Raw genomic sequence first — 25,017 nt, 5'->3', positions numbered from 1 at the left:
AACCTATGAAAGCTAATTTTGCAGATTATAATTTATATGACAAAGTAGTAGTGGCTAAGAAATAAAGTACTAGCTCAAAGGAATAGATTAAAGACACAATACACATATTGTGTGTTGTACACAATACACAATAAGGACTTTTGTAATCCAGACTCTAATAAATTAAAAAACCCTAGCTTTTTTTTTAATAACTTTTTATTGATAGAACCCATGCCAGGGTAATTTTTTTTTTAACAGTATTATCCCTTGCATTCACTTCTGTTCCGATTTTTTCCCTCCCTCTCTCCACCCCCTCCCCTAGATGGCAAGCAGACCTTTACATGTTGAATAGGTTACAGTATATCCTAGATACAATATATGTGTGCAGAACCGAACAGTTTTCTTGTTGCACAGGGAGAATTGAATTCAGAAGGTAGAAATAACCTGGGAAGAAAAACAAAAATGCAAGCAGTTTATATTCATTTCCCAGTGTTCTTTCTCTGGATGTAGCTGCTTCTGTCCATCTTTGATCTGAATTAACTCTCTTTATCGAAGAGATCCACTTCCTTCAAAATATATCCTCAAACAGTATCGTTGTTGAGGTATATAATGATCTCCTGGTTCTGCTCGTTTCACTTAGCATCAGGTTATGTAAGTCTTGCCAGTTCTCTCTGTATTCATCCTGCTGGTCATTCCTTACAGAACAATAATATTCTGTAACATTCATATATCACAATTTACTCAACCATTCTCGAATTGATGGGCATCCTTTCATTTTCCAGCTTCTAGACACTACAAACAGGGCTGCCACAAACATTTTGGCACATACAGGTCCCTTTCCTTTCTTCAGTATCTCTTTGGGGTATAAGCCCAGGAGAAACACTGCTGGATCAAAGGGTATGCACAGTTTGATAACTTTTTGAGCATAGTTCCAAATTGCTCTCCAGAATGGCTGGATGTGTTCACAATTCCATCAACAATGTATCAGTGTCCCTGTTTTCCCACATCCCCTCCAACATTCTACATTATCTTTCCCTGTCATTCTAGCCAATCTGACAGGTGTGTAGTGGTATCTCAGAGTTGTCTTAATTTGCATTTCTCTGATTAATAATGATTTGGAGCATATTTTCATATGTCTATAAATAGTTTCAATTTCTTTATCTGAGAATTGTCTGTTCATATCCTTTGACCATTTATCAATTGGAGAATGGTTTGATTTCTTATAAATTAGAGTCAATTCTCTATATATTTTGGAAATGAGGCCTTTATCAGAACCTTTGATTGTAAAAATGTTTTCCCAGTTTATTGTTTCCCTTCTAATCTTGTCTGCATTTGTTTTGTTTGTACAAAAACTTTTCAATTTGATATAATCAAAATTTTCTATTTTGTGGTCAATAGTGATCTCTAGTTCTTCTTTGGTCATAAATTCCTCCCTCTTCCATGGTCTGCGAGGTAAACTATCCTATGCTCTTCCAATTTCTTTATAATCTCATTCTTTATGCCTAGGTCATGAACCCATTTTGATCTTATCTTGGATATACGGTGTTAAGTGTGGGTCAATGCCTAGTTTCTGCCATACTTATTTCCAATTTTTCCAGCAATTTTTGTCAAATAATGCATTCTTATCCCAGAAACTGGTGTCTTTGGGTTTGTCAAACACTATATTATTAAAGTTATTGGCTGTTTTGTCCTTTGAACCTAACCTATTCCATTGATCAACCAGTCTATTTCTTAGCCAATACCAGATGGTTTTAGTAACTGCTGCTTTATAATATAATTTTAGATCTGAAAAATCCTAGCTTTTGGAATATATCACACCATTTGAGAAAATTTGCAGGCAAAACTGGAAGGCAGTTTAGCAGAGCTAGCTATAGACCACCATAATACACCAAATATTAAGGTACCATTATAAAAGATAAATGATTTAGACATAAAGGGTGTTAATATACTTAAATTGAAGGAGAATGGCAGAATAGACCTGTCAGATCTATGGATAAGGGAAGAATTTATAGCCACTACTACTTTGTCATATAGTTTATAATCTGCTATTGCAAAACTAGCTTTCATGGTTTTTTTTTTGTTGTTGTTGTTGTTGTTGTTGTTGTTTTTGTTTTTTATCATTGGATTGTTTGGATACTCTTGTCTTTCGTTGTTCCAGATGATTTCTTTGTGATTTTGTTTTAATCTCCATAAAACGATACTTTGAAAATTTCATTCATGTGACCAAGAGATAAAAAGGATCATAGGAAAGCTAATGAAAAAAAATTACAGGAAATTAAAAAATGATTTGTGTAAAAATGTCACTAAAAAGAGAAGAAAAGCAACACAAAGTAACATATATATTTGTGTGTATATATATGTGTGTGTGTGTGTGTGTGTGTGTGTGTGTGTGTTTGCACCAAATGTCTTTGAAGAACATCTCATTTCATAAATAAATAGGGAACTGAACCAAATGTAGGAATATACAAAGTATTCTCCAGTTAATAAATTGACAGAAGATGTGAATAGGTGATTTTCAGGAAAAATAAATTAAAGTTATTATTAGTTCCCTGAAAAAATTCTGTAAATTTTTATTAATTATTGATATAAATATTTAAATAATACTGAGACATCATATTCCACTTCCCCACCCAACATATACAGCTAAATTTTAGTGTGTATATGTGTGAGTGTGTGTGTGTGTGTGTGTATGTGTAGTAGTGTATTAAAAAAAGAAAAACAAATGGTGATTTTTCCCAGCTTCATATAATATTTTTCTTTACTATCTTCAAGAGTTAAATCGATTTTCAAATCCCTACTTACTCTATCTATTCTTGAGGCTTTTCTAGATAAGGAATTGGCTTAAGTATTTGACTTCATTTCTCATTATAGATGTAAACTAAAAATACACATAATGTTTTAAAAATACTTTGAATTCACACTGGTTTTCATTAGATTAGCTTAAAATATGCTGGATTTAGTGTTTTTAAGAAATTAAAATAATTTAAAAATTTGAATGAGAATGATAGTGGAAAAATGCAGAAATGAATGTGGCCTACAGAACAAAATATTGGAAGGAGAATCTTCAGCTTAGAATAATATGAAAAAAATTCTTAGAAAATTAGAATGCAGAAAAACAATTTCTCAATGAGACTAATGTATTTAAAAATAAAACTACTAAGTATAAAATTAGACAAAAATATGTATTTCAAAACAACTAACCATTAAGACATTGATGAAAGAAGGCTTAAGCATTATTAGGACACCAGAAAATTATGACTAAAATGGTTTCTGGACATTATATTTCAAGGAATTCCAATCAGCCAAAATGGCAGAACAAAGAGAACAATACAGCAAAGTTCTTCTAGTATGTCCCTTCAAATATCATTAGAATAATCCCTCAAATTAAATTGTCCATTGGCCTGGTCAATAAAAGCTTAGAGTTAGGGATTTTTTCCCAGGCTAGACCAGTTAGACCCTGGGCTGGGGACTGACCCAGAAAGAAGCCTCACCAAGTGTGGGTCCAGGATACACCTGTGACTGAGCCTGTAGCAGGGATAGGATCTCAGAACTCAGGTCTCTAAGAATATCTTGCCTTTTCTCTTTGTGAAATTGCAATCAAATTTCTGCCCAGGTTTATTTTTCTTTGAAGTTTTCTTGAAGATGTTTTCAAATCATACTCTGTGTCTGAAATTGTGTCCTGAATAATCCTTTCAAAATAATTGCTCTTTCTGAAAATATTCTTTTTTATCATTCCTTCTTACTGTCTAATAATTGACTCTTGATTTTAAGATCTACTCTCAAGGAGGGAATTTCTGGGTTGAACTAGCAAGAAAAAGATCAGAGAATCTTTTTGGCATTTCAGATCCCATCAAAGCTAGGAAGTCTCCAGAGACAGAAAACAAACAAGGGGGGTCCCAAACTTTTTTTTAATTAAGTTTGGAATTTTTTAAGATGAAGGACACAGGTGCAGAATTGCTGGGCTAGTTGGTCCTTGGAGAAACTCACTCTCAGACTCTGGTCAAAATATTTGCTTGACTTGCACCCAAGAGATGAGAAGAACCACTTTTCCTTATTCATCTACAGGGAACTAGATGAATAATATCCAGGAGGCAAAAATGTCAAATAAATATGTCCTGCTCACTCATTCTTTTGCCTTTATCCCAAATAGAGACCCACTTCATGTCTCACATTCTTCTTTCCCAAGGAGAAGAGAATGTACAAAGCTTGAGCATCTATTAAAAAAGACAAATGTTTAGCAATAGAGCATGTGCCTACAAATGCAAGAATTATGGCCTCCAATCACTTTATACTCCCCTAATCCTTAGCTCTTTAGAGATCTGAAATATTGACCATGGGCTTGGGGAAACTGAGACTGTCATCCTCTTTATTATTTGTATTTCTGATTTTGCAGATTTTCTTATCTGAGTACCAGATGGTCAAGAATCCTTGTCACATAGAAAGACGTTTCAATCCCACGTATAGAAAAGAAGGGGACCTAATCATTGCTGGATTCCTCTCCCTTTTTGTGAAGGAAGAGATTCAAGTGACCAAATTTTTCTTCCAAATATGTCCCTTCAACAGTTATGCACGACAAACGTAAGTAGTTACTTTCCCACCCTCCCTAATATAGGCAATATTAATCCATATTGCTTATTGACTGCTTTGTTGGTAGAGTTGTGTTTTCTTTATTCTCAGAACTTTGGTTAAAGCAAAGATGTGGGTTCAAAAATGACTAGAAATCTAATATTCAAGAAGGTGATAAATGAAAAGTATTGTTAATGTGTAGTGCAGCAAACAGAGAGAGACTGTTCACCCCTATTCTATATGGCATTATAAACCAGCACAGATTCATCTCCACTAAGGACAAAAACTCACCCAGTACAAGGAGGGGTGAAACACATTAGGGAGGTCCTATACTCAAAATTGGAGTTTAGGTGTCAAAACTGTATTCTCTAAGAATGGACATGGTTAAGACCTGATTACTTGTTCCAAATAGGAGAGGAAATGTTCACAGTTGTGCTCATATGTGATGAAAATCTCAAGGTCATTTATGGATGCTTGACTTGGGTGAGATTTGGGTAAAGATATTTCAGAATCATAACAACATGAAACGGGGAAGGGGAAATCTAACATTCATTATCTTAGGCATCAGAAAACAGAACAAATTCAGAATACTGCATTGGGTTCAGTTTTATCTAATCCAAAGCTTCAAGCCTTATCTTCCCAACAGAGAGCTGCTAAAGAAAAGGAACAACATGGCTTATCTTTATTTAAAAAGTTTGATGGGTGTTAGGACCATTTGATTTAATGATTCCGTACTGATGTTTTACCAATATCAGAATAATATGACAGCACATCAAAAATATCAAACAATATGAACTTTACAATGTCAACAAGTGCCATGTATCTCAAACTACTGACAAGATGCAATACTTGCACTGAGGTTTTTTCTCATTTTATGTCTAGTAAATATAAAGTATAGGGCAATTTTTGACATTTGTTTTCCCTTGCCATTTTTGTGACATTTAAAATAAAGCCAAAGGGACCGCCCAACCACTTTCTATGTTCCACACCCCATCATGCTTTTGTCAATGCTGTCCCCCATTGTAGGAATGGAATCTCTCTGAGGTTCCATGTCTCAGAATTCCTCTTCTCATTTAAAATTCAACTCACTTGACATGAAGATGTTCTTGCTCTCCCAGAGCTATTGATGACTTTCTCCAAATCATATTTTATCATCTTTGTTGCAAATATCTGTTTCAGATAGTGATACATTTTCTTTTCTGGCCAAAAGAAAAGAGCTGTTTTTTCTTCTCTCTTTTATCTTTCTATCCCTATGACTTTCAAATGCCTGAAGTCTAGTAGGAGATCTCATAAATTCTAGTAAGCTCATTGGCATGAATTCTTAAACATTTCACCATCTGCTCCTTGGGAACTCTAGTTTCTGTCTTCCCATTTACTACATTGAGTTGCAGATCATTTCTTTTGCTATTCTTCTTTATTATCATTGCCATCTCTCCTGACAGTGGTGATCAGTCTCTTCTCCTTGGTATTGTATTCTCTCTAGATTTTAGGGACTGTTTTTTCTCCTTTTTTTTTCTTGTTTCTTGTTTTCTTGTTCCTCCTTCTTTTGATGGAGCCTTTTGAGATCACACTGTGCAGCTGTAGTTATACCTCATCAATGTGTCTAATCCATTCCACTACTTCCTTTGGTTATCTTATCAGTTCCCATGATTTACTTTGTAGCTCTATGTGGATGTTTTTCAGATTTTTCTATCCTGATCTAAACTCTCTGATGTCCTTACAACTGATATCATCAATAGCCTCTCAGATATCTTGAACTAAATGCCCAGGAGACATCTTAAGTTCAGTATATCCAAAATATAAAGTGTTATTTTTTATCGCTAACCTCTCCATACTCCTATTTTCCCTATTACTGTAGAAGGCAATACCATCCTTTGATGCCCTTTAGCCCTCAGCCTAGAACTGACCCTAAATTCTCCCTTATCCCCCATCACATCTATTCATGATTGTCCCAAGGCCTATCTCCTTCAGCTTGGCAATGTCTCTTACATATATAGCTCCCTGGCTGGCTCTCTCTTTTTCTGCCTCCCACAGTCACTGGGCCTCTCTGTTTCTGTTTTTCTTTCTTTGTGCCAAATATCTACTTCAGATAAGGACACATTTTCTGTTCTGGCCAAGAGAACAAGGTATTTTTTCTTTTCTCTTTTGTCTCCCTATCCTGATGACTAAAGTAGCTATTTCAGGTAGAGTAAAATTAGTACTGAACCTTGAATCTTTCAGTATTACCAATTAAATGGTCATGACAATCTTTGAAATATGTGTTCCATTTACTTTCCAGTGTATAATGTTAAAAATCATTATCAGGCATTTAGAAGCTATTTTACCAATATAATCATCTATTGCTAGCTAATATGCTTTGCACGATAATCTCCTCATTGCAATTTGAGAATTAGAAATCCATCTTTTTATTTTTGTTGAGGATAATCAGTCCACATGAATTATTTAATTCTTTTTCAAAGTGAGACACATTCTAATGTCTAAAGTATATTGTCATCTGTGTGTTTTTGTGTTTTTGAATGAGTTTGCATCTTACTGTGTGTTTTTGAATATTTCAGGATATAGTTCAATTCTGTCATATTAGAATTGGGACATTGACACTCATCGTGGTGAAATGATGTGCTCAGGACCACAATTTTAGTCAATTTTAGGAGCAGAATTTAGAATAGATATTTCTGACTCCATATCTGACACCCTTCCCACTATGAAAATTTGCTGTTTCTTTGCATATAGAGTTTTGCCTGTTTTTTCTTTAATTTCTCCTCTCACTTTAGGTCAATGTTCAAACAATATCACCATTTCCTTGCTCTTCAGTATGCTGTTGATGAGATCAACAAGAATCCCTATTTGCTGCCGAACACAACCTTGGGATATCAGTTACTCAATAACTTCCATCTGGAAAAACTAGCTGTGAGAGCTCCTTAATATGGCTATCAGGGAGAGGTCCCATTATTCCCAATTATACTTGTGATAAGCAGTCCAATTCTGTGGCTGTCATTGGAGGGATGTCCGCTACACTTTCCATGGCCATGGCCACCATTCTCGAACTGTATAAAGTTCCTCAGGTAAGAGAGACCAATACAGTCACTCATTTTCATCCAATATTTAAAGCAACAAATTCTTTATAATCTGTTGTTATGTAGAGTCAATAAGTCAATAACCAAATATTAAAAAATCCTCCAACATGTTCTGACAAAAGTGATACAAAAAAGGAGGAATATGGTCCTTTCCATCTGGGAAATCATTCTGTATGCTAGATGAGGTAATGCTCTGATGATTTTGAACCAGGAAAAATCTAAAGATGACTATACTTCTAATTCAGCTTTTTATACTTGTATAGAATTCTGAAGACTTTAGCTAGAAAAAGATTTCTTTTTCCTCACTTCCAAAAATTCCCATGGAGAGGTCTCTCTTCCTTTTCATTTTGAAATTGTTTTCAGTATTTTCCTTAAAAGCATGAAGCACTACTACTTGTCTTCATCAAACATAGAATTCTGTGTTTACTGAGATCTTTCAGTCAGGCAATTCCTTGGGAAATACCACTAATAATGATGTTAATATACCAAATGGTAAAGATGGTTTGTACTATTTTTGATGTAATTTAAATGGCTCTTTCACTGGTTGAATCAGTTCCACAATTCCACCAAAAGTCTTAGTATCCCAATTTTTCTAAATTCCCTCTTTTTTGTTTGTCCTTTGTTCCTTCTCTCCTTTCAGATAATTAAAACCTTTATGATAGTATTCATAGTTATTTTAGTTTACATTTCTTTAATCAAAGAGGATACTTACCTAGCATATTGTAGTTAGAATCATAGTTAATTTATTTCAAAATATATTTGATTTCTCACTGGGGATATTGTAGTGAGCTTTTTCTTCTCAAAACTTTGGTTAAAGCAAAGATGTGAGTTCAAAAATGACTAGAAATCTAATATTCAAGAAGTTGCTAAATGAAAAGTGTTGTTAATGTGCAGTGCAGCAAACAGAGAGAGACTGTTCACCCCTATTCTATATGGCATTATAAACCAGCACAGAGTCATCTCCACTGAGGACAAAAACTCACCCAGTACAAGGAGGGGTGAAACACATTAGGGAGATCCTACACTCAAAATTGGAGTTTAGGTGTCAAAACTGTGTTCTCTAAGAATGGACATGGTTAAGACCTGATTACTTGTTCCAAATAGGGGAGGAAATGTTCACAACTGGGCTCATATGTGATGAAAATCTCAAGGTCATTTATGTATGCTTGACTTGGGTGAGATTTGGGTAAAGATATTTCTGAATCATAACAACATGTAATGGGGAAAGGGAAATCTAACATTCTTTATCTTAGGCATTAAAAAACAGAACAAATTCAGAATATTCCATTCGGTTCAGTTTTATCTAATCCAAAGCTTCAAGCCTTATCTTCCCAACAGAGAGCTATTAAAGAAAAGGAACAACTTGGCTTATCTTTACTTAAAAACCTTGCTGAGTGTTAGGACCATTTGATCTAAATGATTCCATATTGATGTTTCAACAATATCAGAATAATATGACAGTACATCAAAAATACCAAACAACATGAACTTTACAATGTCAACAAGTGCCATGTATGTCAAACTACTGAGAAGATCCAATACTTGCACTGAGGTTTTTCATCATTTTATGTCTAGTAAATATAAAGTATAGGGCAATTTTCGACATTTGTTTTCCCTTGCCATTTTTGTGACATTTTAAATAAAGCCAAAGAGACCGCCAAACCACTTTCTATGTTCCACATCCCATCATGCTTTTGTTAATGCTTTCCCCCATTGTAGGAATGGAATCTCTTGTTCCATGTCTCAGGATTCCTATTTTCATTTAAAATTCAACTCACTTGATATGAAGATGTTCCTGCTCCCCCTGAGCTATTGATGACTTTCTTCAAGTCATATTTTATCATCTTTGTCCCCAATATCTACTTCAGATAAGGACACATTTTCTGTTCTGGCCAAGAGAACAGAGGTATTTTTTCTTTTCTCTTTTGTCTCCCTATCCTGATGACTAAAGTAGCTATTTCAGGTAGAGTAAAATTAGTACTGAACCTTGAATCTTTCAGTATTACCAATTAAATGGTCATGACAATCTTTTGAAATATGTGTTCCATTTACTTTCCAGTGTATAATGTTAAAAATCATTATCAGGCATTTAGAAGCTATTTTACCAATATAATCATCTATTGCTAGCTAATATGCTTTGCATGGTAATCTCCTCATTGCAATTTGAGAATTAGAAATCCATCTTTCTATTTTTGTTGAGGATAATCAGTCCACATGAATTATTTAATTCTTTTTCGAAGTGAGACACATTCTAATGTCTAAAGTATATTGTCATCTGTGTGTTTTTTGTGTTGTGAATGAGTTTGCATCTTACTGTGTGTGGTTTTGAATATTTCAGGATATAGTTCAAGTCTGTCATATTACAATTGTGGACATTGACACTCATCGTGGTGAAATGATGTGCTCAGGACCACAATTTTAGTCAATTTTAGGAGCAGAATTTAGAATAGGAATTTCTGACTCCATATCTGACACCCTTCCCACTATGAAAATTTGCTGTTTCTTTGCATATAGAGTTTTGCCTGGTTTTTCTTTAATTTCTCCTCTCACTTTAGGTCAATGTTCAAACAATATCACCATTTCCTTGCTCTTCAATATGCTGTTGATGAGATCAACAAGAATCCCTATTTGCTGCCGAACACAACCTTGGGATATCAGTTACTCAATAACTTCCATCTGGAGAAACTAGCTGTGGAGAGCTCCTTAATATGGCTATCAGAGAGAGGTCCCATTATTCCCAATTATAGCTGTGATAAACAGTCCAATTCTGTGGCTGTTATTGGAGGGATGTCCGCTACACTTTCCATGGCCATGGCCACCATTCTCGAACTGTATAAAGTTCCACAGGTAAGAGCGACCAATACAGTCACTCATTTTCATCCAATATCTTCTTTATATTTAAAGCAACAAATTCTTTATAATCTGTTGTTATGTAGAGTCAGTAAGTCAATAACCAAATATTAAAAAATCCTCCAACATGTTCTGACAAAAGGTGATACAAAAAAGGAGGAGATGGTCCTTTCCATCTGGGAAATCATTCTGTATGCTAGATGAGGTGATTTTGAACCAGGGAAAAATCTAAAGATGACTAAACTTCTAATTCAGCTTTTTATACTTGTATATAATTCTGAAGACTTTAGCTAGAAGAAAGATTTCTTTTTCCTCACTTCCAAAAATTCCCATGGAGAGGTCTCTCTTCCTTTTCATTTTGAAATTGTTTTCAGTATTTTCCCTAAAAGCATGAAGCACTACTACTTGTCTTCATCAGCATGCACTAATAAAGAGCATAGAATTCTGTGTTTACTGAGATCTTTCAGTCAGGTAATTCCTTGGGAAATACCACTAATAATGATGTTAATATACCAAATGTGTAAAGATGGTTTTGTACTATTTTTGATGTAATTTAAATGGTTCTTTAAACTGGTTGAATCAGTTCAAAATTCCACCAAAAGTTTTAGTATCCCAAGTTTTCTAAATTCCCTCTTTTTTTTATCCTTTGTTCCTTCTTTCCTTTCAGACAATTAAAAGCTTTATGATAGTATTTCATAGTTATTTTAGTTTACATTTCTTTAATCAATGAGAGGATACTTACCTAGCATATTGTAGTTAGAATCATAGCTAATTTATTTCAAAATATATTTGATTTCTCACTGGGGATATTGTAGTGAGCTTTTTCTTCTCAAAACACAGCCAGGTGATAAAAGTTCAGATCTTTTATTATCTCCAATATAGTCCGGTTAGCTTAGAGGCCTATCTCTCTGCTTGGTTCCAAGAGCTCTCTCCAAATGTCTTTAAATCCAAAGGTCTGGTCCTTCAGCCTCTGCCTCTGCTTTTCTTCAGCCTCCAGCCAGCTCCAACTCTTCATGTCATTCCGCTGAAATCTCGACTTGTAGCGTCTTCACTCTGAAGAACTTCTTCGACTGGCCCATTGGCCTATTTATGTTCCTTCCAGAGAGAGGGATTATGGGTAGTTCTACTTAGTACCTTGTTTCAGGTTCTGGCCAAAACATCTTCTTGTAAGATTAGATCAACTCTAATTAGTTAGCAGTTAGTAAGGATTCCAACAGGATATGAGAAAGTCTTTTCATAATTTCTCTACTGAAGGAAAAAAAAAACTGACATGATTATGGATCATATTTTTTACATTTTAGTGCACATCTAAGCCTGTTATGTTATATGTTAAAGGATGAGAAAGTACTATTGTCCTACCTTTTCACTTTATGGTATGAGGCATGTTGGAATTAGGCAATACTTTGTCTCTCTTTTTTGTTAGTTTATTTGTTTTTAATACACGTTATTTTTGAATTATGTTGGGAGAGAAAAATCAGAGCAAAAGGGAAAAACAATGGGAGAGATTTAAAACTAGAAAAAAGAAGTGAACATAGCACGTGTTGATTTACATTTAGTGTCCTTAGATATTTTTTTTGAATGCAGATGGCATTTTATGTTCAAAGTCTATTGGTGTAATGTTGTTCTGGTTTTCTGGAGGTCTTTGGGCAGCCTTCCTTTCAGCAGAGTAATCACCACAAGAACAGCCAGGTGTTAAAGGCCAAAAGTGTTTACTGTTTGCTTCAAAGTCCTATCTCCTTCACTTGGGTCTCTGCTAGTTTTCTGGAAGGCCTTCAGACGAGACTAGGTCTCAGTGGAAGAAATGAAGGAAGTCAGGCCAGCCACCATGAGCCTGATGAAGATGGAATTGAATTTAGTCCAGTCCTTCCTGGCTGTTATATACTCCATTATCATAGGTGTGAATCTTGTGGAACTGTATTAAGTACTAAGTACATGCACTGAATTAGAGAACAATTAAGCACCATGCTAAAGTAGATAACCATTGTTTTTATCGCTTCTACTGACTTAGCACCTTGTAAGAATCCTTGTTTCAAGTTCAGAATTCAGGCCCATAACATATTGGGATTGCTTTGGATCTCTGAACTGCTCTGAATCATGCCTTACATAGATGATTTTCTCACATTCTTGCTGTTATTGTGAACAATGTATTCCTTGTTCTGCTTTTTTTGCTCAGAATCAGTTCATGTAAATCTTTCCAGGCCTTTCTATAATCAGCTATTCATCATTTTTTATAGAAGAATATATTCCATTACCTTCCTGTTCCAAAATATAATCAACCATTCCCCAGTTGATGGGAATCCATTCTTTTTCCAATTCTTTGTTACCACAAAAAAGACCTGCTACAAACATTTTTTTGCAGATATAGGTCTTTTCCCCTCCTTTATGATTTCTTTTCTACAGACCCAATAATGATACTGCTGGGGCAAAGGACATGCACAGTTTTATTGCCCATTGGGCATAGTACAGATTACTCTTCAGAATGGTTGGATAAGTTCACAACTCCACAAATAAAGCATTAATAACCCACTTTTCCCACATCCCTCCAACATTTATCATTACCTTTTCCTGTCATTTTAGCGAATCTGAGAGGTGTGAAATGGTACTGTAGAACTGTTTTACTTTTCAATTCTCTAATCAATAGTGATTTAGAGCATTTTTTCATATAATTATAAATGGCTTTAATTTTGTCATCTGAAAATAGTTTGCAAGGTTAGCATTGCCTGCTCTATTTAGGAGAGTCTGATTTCCCAGACTTTTGTCTTTTGAGCTGAGACTCGAAATTGCTCTACTGATTTGCTACTCTACTGTGTTATGACTAAGGGTATTAATTGATGGTTTGCTGTGTTTAAGCTTCTCTCACTGGCTTTCCCACGTCTATCTAACCTGGACTGAATGCCCCTTTCACCCTAGTGAGATTGACCTTTCTTGAAGATGTTTTTAGTCTATCTTGAACAGGAGAGTGGTTTCATTCCATCAGATTCTGTTCAGACATTTTTTTTTAATTTCTGAGGAAACTATGAGAGCTTGAGCAGCTTCGTTAGTTTACCCCTTGATGTTGGCTCCCCCTCTGAGTACAAAAATGAAGACAATATTTTCTGAAACCCTCTCACAAAGCCAAGAGTTTGGGAATCTGGATGAGGATATCTTTGCTGATTGGATCACTAGAGAGCTGATTAAAGTCAGAGTTCAGTGCTAGTTACTTTATGCCCTTCTTAGAAAACTGGGGCTGAAAGACATGGTGCATATGAAACTATCTCTTGCCTCCTGGACAAATCTCATGATTGAATGTCTCATAAAAGTGCGTTTTTGTTGTTATTGTGTTTAGAGATCAGAGATTATGGTTCTCATTGCATATGGAGTGAACCATTGCTTATCACAATTTTTACTATGAATTACTGAGAACGCTTACAGAATTCTTATTCATAAAGTATCAATAATGTGGAATTCCAGTTTTGGCAGTAGATTTCCCTATAAGGAGTTCCCCATTTCCTATTCCTTATTGATTTTGCTATAGAGAACTTTTGCTCCTAGACCAAATTCTCAGGAACATTTTTTGTTTTCAGAGAAATAAAATTCTCCCTATAATTCTAAGAGGAGGCAAATGAAATAGAAAATATATAGAAAAATATATAGAAAAAATATAAAATATAAATATAAAATATATAGAAAATCTCAGAAATATAATTGTTGATATTTGAACTGGAAGAGAAGTAAGATGACTTAGAGAAGACATGTAACTATGCTTAACTATTTAATTTACAGCTTTGTGCAGGGGACACAAAAATGTTCCACTTGAATTTACAGAAAAGAAATATGAAAAAAAAAGTCAATGTTCCAAAGAGACTGATTTAGCTACAAACTTAACCCAAAAATATTCTATCTTTTAGTCAAGTTACCTAAAAAGGGGAAAGACTTTTTTTGGGGGAATTTTTTCCTCCTTGAAATGCTACAAGCAGAAACTTAGAAATTACTTGATAGAGACATTGGAAAGCGGATTCTTGCTTGGGTGCAGTTTCAGATTTTCCTTTCAACTCTTCCAGTCCAAAACAACATAATTTTGTGATCTAAAAGTATAAATTCAAATTTACAAGCAAATCATCTGCTCTGTGAAACTCATTAATAGTTGTTTGTTATACAAATATGAAGGCCAAATTCCTACACTGAAGCAACTCATTTTCTTCTTTCTGTTTCATTTAGATTAGCTGTGGTTCATTTGATCTTCTATTGAACGATAAAGTCCAGTATCCTTATGTATATCAGATGGGGAAAGAGCAATCTGCTCTTCATCTGGCATTCATCCAATTGATGCTGCATTTTGACTGGACATGGATAGGACTGCTTGTTTCTGATAATCCAAAAGGGGAAGTGTTCTTCAAGGATCTGAAAGAAGAAATGGTCAGGAATAATTTGTGTGTGACTTTTAAGGAAACAGTGCCCAAAAGCTTTAGAGAAAGAGAAGCTTTTGACCTATATTCTAGTATTATTTCATCATCATCAAATGTGATTTTCATCTATGGAGATACTGATTTCCTTAATGAATTTTCCCGTGCCTTGATAACTTTTAAACCTTATGGGAAGTTGTTGATTACCACATCTTTCTGGGATTTTTCTATTGATTCTATTACTGAACTTTTCCCCACTTTTCATGGTACAATACTATTTTCTCATACCCAGATGGAGATTCCTGGTTTTACAGATTTTGTAAGAAGCCTGAATATAAGTGTGAACCCTGAGGACATTTTCCTAAAATCTTTCTTGGAGAGAGCCTTTCATTGTAGATTTTCCAAAAAAGTGATACAGAAATATTCTCTCCTTTGTGCTCAAAAGATCTTTCCATCAGAGATTTGCCTTCTATGGATAAAGACATGGCCCTTATGGAACTGATTCCAAATGTTTACAATGCAGTGTATTTAGTGGCCCATGCTCTCCATCAAATGCTGCATTCTGAAGTAAAGGAGGCATCAGACTTTGCAAGAAACCTAGATCTTCCTTGGAAGGTAGCATATCGCTTCAAAAACTGGCCTTAGCACAGGCTACTCACAACATTCTGTTGTTAGTGATTTGTTTTAGAGAGGATGCAGTGATGACTTGAGCTCTTCCTTTATATATTTTTTTCAGTTTCTCCCGTTTGTGAGTACATGTAATTCTGGGTGGAAACAATAGAATTAAGTCAGATTTATTTATTTTAAGTCTTATATAGCAATCTTTTTCAAAATAATTTATTTAATAGTTTCCTATTTTTGTGTTTGTTTTTAAAACTTTTGAATTCCAAATTCTCTCCATTATTCCCACTCCAGTTCCTTTTAAGGAAACATACGTTAAATTATGTAAACTATTTCCATAAAAGTCATGTTTTGAAAGGAAAGAGACCTCTCAATCTAATTTTAAAAACGTACAAAAATAAATTGAGAGAGAGTAAGAGAGAAAGACACACACATAAAGAGAGAGAGATAAAGAGAACAAGAAACAGAGCAGGAGTGAGAGAGAGACAGACAGACAGACAGAAAGACACAGAGACAGAGAAAGAGAGAGAAAGAGATAGACAGAAACACACACACACATAGAGGGAGGGAGAGAGAGAGAGAAAGAGAGAAAGAGAGAGAAAGAGAGAAAGAGAGAAAGAGAGAAAGAGAAGAGAGAGCGAGAATGCATCAATGTGTATTCAGACATGTGACACACTCATTTTCTTCCCTGGGTATGGAAAGATTTTTTTAAATCATACAATTCTTCAGAGTAGTCATGGATCATTTGTACTACTGAGAACAGCTGGTCATCACAGAACATTGGTATTATGTTGGAATCTTTACAAATTGTTAAGTCATTAAAGTTGTTTTGGGCCAGAACCTGAAACAAGGTATTAAGTAGAACTAATTGATAACAATGCTTTTGTTCACACCTTTACTCATTGGAGTTCATATGTTTGGGATATTTCAGGGTTTAGCATGAGATATCCGAATTCACACTTCCCTTGAAGCTCTTAGGGCCAGACAGCACTATGGGAGAAACCCATAATCCTTCTCTCTCGCATCCCTCAATCCCTCTCTCTCGCATCCCTCAATCCCTCTCTCTCGAAGGAGCATAGAGCTTCAGTGAGCCCAGTCAGCAGAGTGGAGCTGAATTTAGATTGAGAGGGGAGTGTCAAATGAGTTCAGCCAGAAGCCCTCTCTGAGTGAGGAGTTTTACTTCAGAACATTGATTGGGGTCAGAGAGTAGCACTCTGGGAGATTGAGAGCCAGAAGCCCTCTCTCCGAGGCAAGAGAGATCCATTCCATTTTCCACTTGGCTGGCTGGGCTGAAGGACAAACCTTTGGATTTGGAGATATTGGGAGGGAGCTCTTGGAACCAAGCAGAAAGATAGGCCTCTAAGGTAACCAGGCTATATTGGAGACAATAAAAGATCTGAACTTTTATCACCTGGCTGAGTTTTGGGTGATTATTACTTTCAACTGATACTAAGGCTGCCTCCAGAAAACCTCCCCGAGAAACCAACCTTCTCCCAGAGAGAACTATTATATTTATTTTAAAGAAGAAAAAGAACATTACAGTATTACTTTGTATATAGTACATTTCACTTTGCTTGAGTCCATGGAGGATTTTCCAAAATTTTTTTTTCTGAGAGCATCCTGCTTATGATTTTCTATAGAACAATAATATTCCACAAAAAACATATACCAAAATTTATTCATCCATTTCCCAATTGATGGACATTCCCTCAATTTTCTTTTTCATATTTTATGTGCTTTTCTTAATTAATGTACTCAACTTGGAAATTTGTAAAAGGTGGCTTTCTTCTATGAAGCTCTTCTTCATTTTGTAGTAAAAACCCAAATTTTCCTGCTATTCTATTTTGCTTAATTATATTAGTCTTTTCATTTCCTTTGACAAATTTGATGTGTTTTGTATGTATAGGAGTTATTTGTAGAATACATTACAGGTCTTCAAAAAAGTGACAAACTTTGGCCTTTTTCCCACCAGTGGGAAAAGCATATGTTTGTATTATAATGCTCAACAGTTTTCCTTGGATTTCAGCAGATATCATCCTGCTATTTTTGATTCCATAGCCGAGTACTGCTTTTTTGCACCTTTTTATATAGATTATAGTGATTACTCCATTTCTTCTAAGTGATTCTTTTCCACACTTACATATGTGATGATTACTAGAATTAAACTTTACTAACAAAGGTTTCTGTAGTTAAAACTCTCCTCCCTTGCTCTCACTCTTGCTCTCTCACTCGTATCTGTGTTTTCAAGAAAAAACATTTGCCTGTGAGATTTGGATTAAAAAGAAAAATAAATGCTGCACAACTGATTATGTTGAATCATAGTGGTGCTGGACAAGTTTGTAGAAAGACTCTTGGTCAACCAGGGGATAAAATTAATCAATACTTAAATTAATCCCCACTTTTCACTGGAAGTTCAAATCCTGAAGCAGAAGTTCAAACCTTTGGCCACATAATATGAAGATGGGACCCACTGGCAAAGACCCTGTTGTTGGAAACGATTGAAAATAAAAGGAACAAAGAATGGTACAGTTTAATATAGATAGTGTCATGGAAACGATTAATATTAACTTGAACAGACTTTGAGATAAAGTAGAGCACAGCAGGGCAATGTAGGCTATGGTCCATGGGGTCATGAAGAATAGCAGAGGACTCAATGACTGAACAACAATGTGTTCTTTTTAATTTGTCCAATTAGATTTTTTTTTTCTTTTCCCTAAAATAATCAGGTCTTACCATTAAATTTTTCAGTGACAACAGTGTAGGTTAAATTTCTGTTTTTCAGTGTTCTCCTTCTATATTTTGTAATTCTCTGGGAAATTTTCTTGAATGTTTTCCATTGACCAATGAAAAACACAACCAGAGTGTCCCAAATGAATTTCCAGCTTTTAATGAAAACTCTGTTTGAAATCTTTCTCAGATTGAATTATCATTTTCTTACACTTTGTCATTTTAAAATTTCATTTATATGACCAGCAGGATGATTTCGGAAAGGCCTGGAGAGACTTACATGAACTGATGCTGAGTGAAATGAGCAGTACCAGGAGATCATTATATACTTCAACCACAATACTATATGATGATCAATTCGGATGGACATGGTCATCTCCAGCAATGAGATGAACCAAATCAGTCCCAATAGAGCAGTAATGAACTGAATCAGCTATACCCAGCGAAAGAACTCTGGGAGATGACTATGAATCAGTACATAGAATTCCTTCTATCTTTGTCCACCTGAATTTTTGATTTCCTTCACAGGCTAATTGTAGGCTATTTCAAAGTCCGATTCTTTTTGTACAACAAAATAACTGTTTGGACATGTTTACATATATTTTATTTAACTTATACTTAACATGTATTGGTCAACCTGCCATCTTGGGGAGGGGATGGGGGGAAGAAAGGGAGAAATTGGAACAAAAGGTTTGGCAATTGTCAGTGCTGTAAAATTACCTATGCATATAACTTGTATAATAAAAAAATTCATTTATAATTTCTTCCATTGTAGTTATTCTCCTTCCTATTTTTCAGGAATGATTTTGCCAAAGATTTAATTTCATTATCATTTGTATTTGCTTTTATTTTAACCTTGAATTGCATTCCTGTGAATAGCAAATTCTCCTTTATTCCTAAATTGACCTTATTATCTACTTCTGACTTTTATATTAGATAATTTTATTTTTCCCTTTTTCCCCTTTTTTATTAAAGTTTTTTTATTTACAATACATATACATGAGTAATTTTTAAATATTTACCCTTGCAAAAGCTTCTGTTCCAGATTTTCTCTTCCTTCCACCCATCCCATCTCTTAGATGACAGGTATTCCAATACATATTCAGTATGTTAAAATATATGTTAAATCCAATTTATGTATACATATTTATCAGTTATCTTGCTGCACAAGAAAAATCGGATCAAGAAGCAAAAAAAATCTGAGAAAGAAAATGAAATCCAAGCAAACAACGGAAAGAGTGAGGATGCAATATTGTGGTCTACACTCATTTCCCACAGTCCTCTCTCTGGGTGTAGATGGCTTTCTTCATCACTAAACAATTGAAACTTGTAATGTTCTCGTTATCTTTATGGAGGTCTTGAGACCAGCCTTCATTTTAATGAGTAATCACCATGAAAATGGGAATTATTGATTTGCTGAATGGAAGATGATATTTTTGCATTAATTTTATTTTTTACATTTTTAAATTTTTTTAAGCTTTTTGGTTTCAAAACATATGCATAGATAGTACTAAAGATTCACCCTTCCAAATCCTTGTATTCCAAATATTTTTTTCTCCTGACTCCCTCCCTTAGACAGCAAGTAATCCAATATATGTTAAACATCTGTAATTCTTCTGTGCATATTTTCACAATTATCATGCTGCACACAAAAAATCAGATCAAAAAGTGAAAAAAAATGTAAAGAAAAAACAAATAAATTGAAAATACAAAATATGTTGTGATGTACACTCAGTCCCCACAGTCCTCTCTCTAGGTACAGATGATTTTCTCCATCACAAGACCATTGGAAGTGGCCTGATGATTATACATCTTTTGAAGTAAGATGATATGCTTTTGAAGTAAGTTTAATATCTGTAGAAAATAATTGGTTACCAGCTTTATTATTTTTCATTTGTCCTTAGTTTTCAAGGAGAAAGGAGTAAAGAGTTCAGAACTCTAAGAGAAGCTCAAGAAGGAGAATGACAACTTTTGGAAGCTCCAGATTACGAGCCTGTTTTCCATTAATAGTCAATCCTGGGACATGGGCATGAATCCTTCTTTCCTGAAAGACTAACTACTACCTGTCCTTGCTTTCAGCTCCATCATATTCTGAAATCCATCAATTCTGTCAATAAGGCTATTGATGAGTCACATGAGGAAGGAGCCCAGTCAGCTGCTGAGACATATGATATACTGAATTATAAATCCTTTCCTGACCAGATAGATGGTCTGGTCAAAGTGGGTGAAGTGTATCCTCTTGCTCAGAGGTTCACCATTATGGAAGAAGACATAGATTGGCCAGAAGATTTCAATCAGGTAAGGGGCCAATGAATATGAACCTTTTCACTTTGTCTCTTTAGCTTCCTGGACCCTGGTTGTTTCTTCATTGGTACCAGGATGTTTCTTACAGATACTGGAAATGTCTGTGATAGGCTACTTATATCCACTTACTCTTCTTTTTTTGCTCTGATCAAAAGAGCTCTATGATTTTCTTTTTTCAGTCCCACTTGGACATTCTTTGCAGCTAAATTAAATAATGATCTGAATTGTTCATACTAAGAGAATCTTGATATATCCCAGATTAAGTGATTAAGTTAGAAAAATCATAATAGGGCACAGCATAGAGAAAACTCATCCCACAAAGTGATTTATTTACAGATTACTCAATATCTGGATTTGTATAGAAAAATAAATTAATCTGAGTTTGTGTTTGAGTTGGGTACAATTGTACAAAGCTGTGTTTTATTTTAAAGACATAATGGCTGTAAAGATTTTTAATGTAAATATTGCAGCTATAGCCTCTGCTGATATCAAACATGCATTTCTATACAATTTCATCTGTGTATAATTTGAGAAATTCCATACTACCTTTAACAATAGTCCCAAGAAGAGATTTCATATATCAGCCTGAGAATAAGATTAGCCTGTAAAATCACCTGCTTCTTAGATTCAATCAATCTGAACAGGGCAATTAGTTTATTTTAGTACATATTCTCTAAAATTAGGATTCTCTGAAAGATTCTGGGTAGAATGTTTGAATTTACGAGTTTATGAAAACACCAAAAACCAAAACTTTTGCGCGTTGGAAATTAATGCAATATACTTCCTCTTGTGTGGTCAACGATTTTCAGCGTTACCAATTCTAAAATAGAATGATGTTTAGAGTTAAAATAGTACTTGGGAAAAACTAAGCCAACAAGATGTTATAATTAAAAAATATCAAGGAGCTTGATTGTACCTGCTGGTTAATTTGTGTAGATTCATTGTTGAGAAGATGATCTGAAGTGGAAGATTTAGATACACGTTTTCCATTGAGAATTAGAGCATTCTTGTCCTGCAGAATTGCAGATACTTTTTTCTACCTGTCTTCTATAGGAGAACTTTGAAATCACAATTTCTTCAATTCATCCATCTTTCACCAGTTGTTTTTCAGCAACATTTTCTCCCTTTCTCTGCTGGAAATATAGACTCCAACTTCTAGGTGCAATCTGAAGTGTGGCCCTGGATTCAAAAAAACAACTCTTGAAAGACAGCCCAAGTGTTGCTATGCTTGCACCCCATGTCCTGAAGGAACAATTTCCAACCAGACCGGTGGGTTCTTAAAGATAAACTGTCCTTCTCCCAAAGTAATAGACATTCTCATTTGTTCATCTTAAACTGGCGTGCTTTGTATTTGGCAAAATAATAATTTCTGAGTTGAAATAACATTGCATTTATTCAGTTCTTTTCATTCAATGTGGTTTGTGATCATTCTTATAATTAGAAGCATCCCCTGATTCAAGACAGCAAAAATCTTTCCAACAGAACCCATCAGGATTTTACTACCATTGGAATCTTTAATACTTCCCTGACCTTGTAGCCTAACTGGAATCTTCCCCATTCCTGCAGGAAAGCTTAATCTAAAACAGATCTAAACTTCTTCCCTCTTAAGGAAAAAATTAATAGGAAAAAACTTAATTCTAAAAACTTTCTAAGCACAGATGCATTTGGTTGAAGAGCAGAAGTTTGGACTCTGGATTTAATCTTCATGAAAATATCCCTTGGAGAAGATAGATCAGAGTTCTCAAGGGAGATTATTTGAAAGATTTGTTTTCTGGAGGATGGAGCCCCAACTCAAGAAACTGCCAAATTTCCTTGGCTCACAAAAATTTGAATATGTTTCCAATTAAAATAGATTGCAGGGAGTTTGAATTCTTTTAAACAAATCTATAATTTGAAATAAATACTTTCAACACATTATTTAATCCATAGTGGAGAAATGAACATACTGAAATGTATTTTTATTTTATTCAGCCTTTAGAACATTTTTCCTTCTTACTTAGAAGGAGGAGTCCAAAAATGAGATGGAGCTCAATGTGAAATGAATGACACTATGCCTGTCAATAGGAGACAAAAATGTGATCAGTCTGAGATATAGCATGATTTTACTTTTATTCACAGATGCAGAGCAGTGCCTGCAGTGCCCTGAAGATCAATATCCTAATAGGAAAAGAGATCATTGCCTTCCCAGGACTAGTATGTTCCTGGCCTATGAGGAACCTCTGGGAATGACTCTGGCCTGTGCAGCCATCTGCTTCTCCCTCCTCACTGTGCTCGTCCTGGGGGTCTTTGTAAAGCACAGGGACACCCCCATAGTCAAAGCCAATAACCGCAGTCTCAGCTACACTCTGCTGGTCTCCCTCAGCCTCTGCTTCCTCTGCTCCTTGCTCTTCATCGGCCATCCTACCACAGCTACCTGCCTGCTGCGCCAAACCACATTTGCAGTTGTCTTCACGGTGGCCGTTTCCTCCATTTTGGCTAAAACCATCACTGTGGTTCTGGCCTTCAGGGCCACCAGACCAGGGAGCAGGCTCCGGAACTGGCTGGGATCCACACCATCTTACTCTCTCATTTTCACCTGCACCCTCATCCAAATGTGTCTCTGTGGCATCTGGCTTGGGACATCCCCCCCCTTCCTGGAGATGGACATCCACTCTGAACCTGGCTCCATTATCATCCAGTGCAATGAAGGCTCCCTCCTCATCTTCTACTGTGTCTTAGGCTATTTGGCATTGCTAGCCTTGGTGAGCTTCACCGTGGCTTTTCTGGCCAGGAACCTGCCAGACACTTTCAATGAAGCCAAGTTCCTGACCTTCAGCATGCTTGTGTTCTGCAGTGTCTGGATCGCCTTCCTGCCCTCGTACCAGAGCTCCAAGGGCAAGGCCATCGTGGCCTTGGAAGTCTTTGCCATCTTGACCTCCAGTGCCGGGATTCTCACTTGCATCTTTGCTCCCAAGTGCTATGTGATCCTTCTGAGGTCAGACAGAAATACTCTGGTGATCCTGAAAAAGAAATTTATTTCCTGAGAAGTCAAGTCTTCTCAATTTCTTTCTCAGTTTTTGAGGGTTGAATGTAAAGAATGCTGAGTCCTCCAGAATGGACACTTTGGAATTGTGGTGCAGGAAAAGATTTTTGAGAATCCTTGACAGCAAATGGCAAATATGTCAGTTGTTTAAGAAATTAATTGAGGTTATTCACTAGAAACTCAAACACTAAATCTGGCTCTTAAAAACTCTGTATACACAATGGGAAGATGGGACTCACTACAAATTGCTGAGAGAAATATTGAAGGCAAAAGGAAGTGTATGGCAGAAGATAAGATGGATAGATGGTGTCACAGAAATGAAAACCTTTTCTCAAACTGTGAGAGATAATGGAGAACAGAAGGAGCTGTACTCTTTTGTTAGTCTTAGAGTCAGGCTACATGAATAATATAAAAATGACAACTACAACAGCAGCTTCATGAATCAAGTACTTAAACATACTTTTAACAAGTTTTCTAAGACAAAATTCCCACAAACAGATGCATTTACAAGTGAATATTGTTTTTGTTTGTTTGTTTGGGAGAGGCAATTGGGGTTAATAGATTTATTTAAGTTCCCACAACTAATTAGTGTTAAGGCAAGATTTGAACTCTGGTCCTGACTCCAGGGCTCTATCCACTGCACCATCTAGTGACCCCCTACAAATGAATTCTATTTAAATTTTCAGGAACAATTTACCATAACACACTATATAAAATATTTGAAAAATGGATTAATAAGTAGTTATAGAGAATGTATTTTTGGACTCAAATATTATACTTATTCTTCAACTAGAGAGAGTAAAAATAGAGCTGAAAATCAAAGATTGATAGAGATAATCATACCTAAGTTAATTTATTCAGTATCATATGAATGAAATTTCTAAACTATAATTTTAAGGTTAAAACAAAATCATATAGAAATCATCTGAAATAACAAAAGCCAAGCGTGTCCAGGGAATCAATAAAAAAAAAAAAACCTTTGAAAGTTGATTTTGTAATGCAGATTATAACTATAGAACAAATTGGTAGTGGCTGCCATCATGCCCCAAGTGTTTTTTGCCTTGGGCCCTGGGGCTGGGCCCCTCATCCCGTTTCCCTGAATCTGTCTACATTCTGAGGCCCAATGGAAGCCTCTGTTGCATTTTGGACATGGGATATTGGGTCTTGTTCTCCCACCTTTTTTTCCCATTCTATCTCTATGCCAACATTGAGCTTTCAGATGCCCTACTTTTCCACACTGAAAGCATCTACGAGTCTCTCTGGAAGTCCCTTGCCAAGAGGGACTCTGTCTTCCCATGTTTGGATTTTGGGAAGTCTGCATCATAGCCTGGCTATAAAAGGCATCTATGCCCACTGTGGCACAGCATCTTATGATCTCTTCTAAAGGAGCATCCTTGCGCAGTCCTAGTATAATTCTTCTGCAAACCTCATTAGCATTTTCCTTAGCAAGTTGCCTTATCAAAATGTCTGTTATTGGATTTTCTCCATTTGT

At 35.5% G+C, this 25,017-nt stretch overlaps 1 protein-coding gene across 1 annotated transcript; it reads left to right on the top strand.

The window, feature by feature from the left end:
• Window positions 1–10,406: 10,406 nt before the first annotated feature.
• Window positions 10,407–23,526, top strand: LOC127541671 (vomeronasal type-2 receptor 116-like). The gene is made up of 4 exons (XM_051966888.1): window positions 10,407–10,466; window positions 20,402–20,497; window positions 21,649–21,772; window positions 22,622–23,526. The coding sequence occupies exons 1-4, from the start codon at window positions 10,407–10,409 to the stop codon at window positions 23,524–23,526; spliced, it is 1,185 nt and encodes a 394-aa protein (XP_051822848.1).
• The last annotated feature ends 1,491 nt before the right edge of the window (window positions 23,527–25,017 follow it).

Source organism: Antechinus flavipes, chromosome 6, assembly GCF_016432865.1.
Source record: "Antechinus flavipes isolate AdamAnt ecotype Samford, QLD, Australia chromosome 6, AdamAnt_v2, whole genome shotgun sequence".
Taxonomy (NCBI): domain Eukaryota; kingdom Metazoa; phylum Chordata; class Mammalia; order Dasyuromorphia; family Dasyuridae; genus Antechinus; species Antechinus flavipes.
This window is presented reverse-complemented; position numbering and strand designations above follow the sequence as displayed.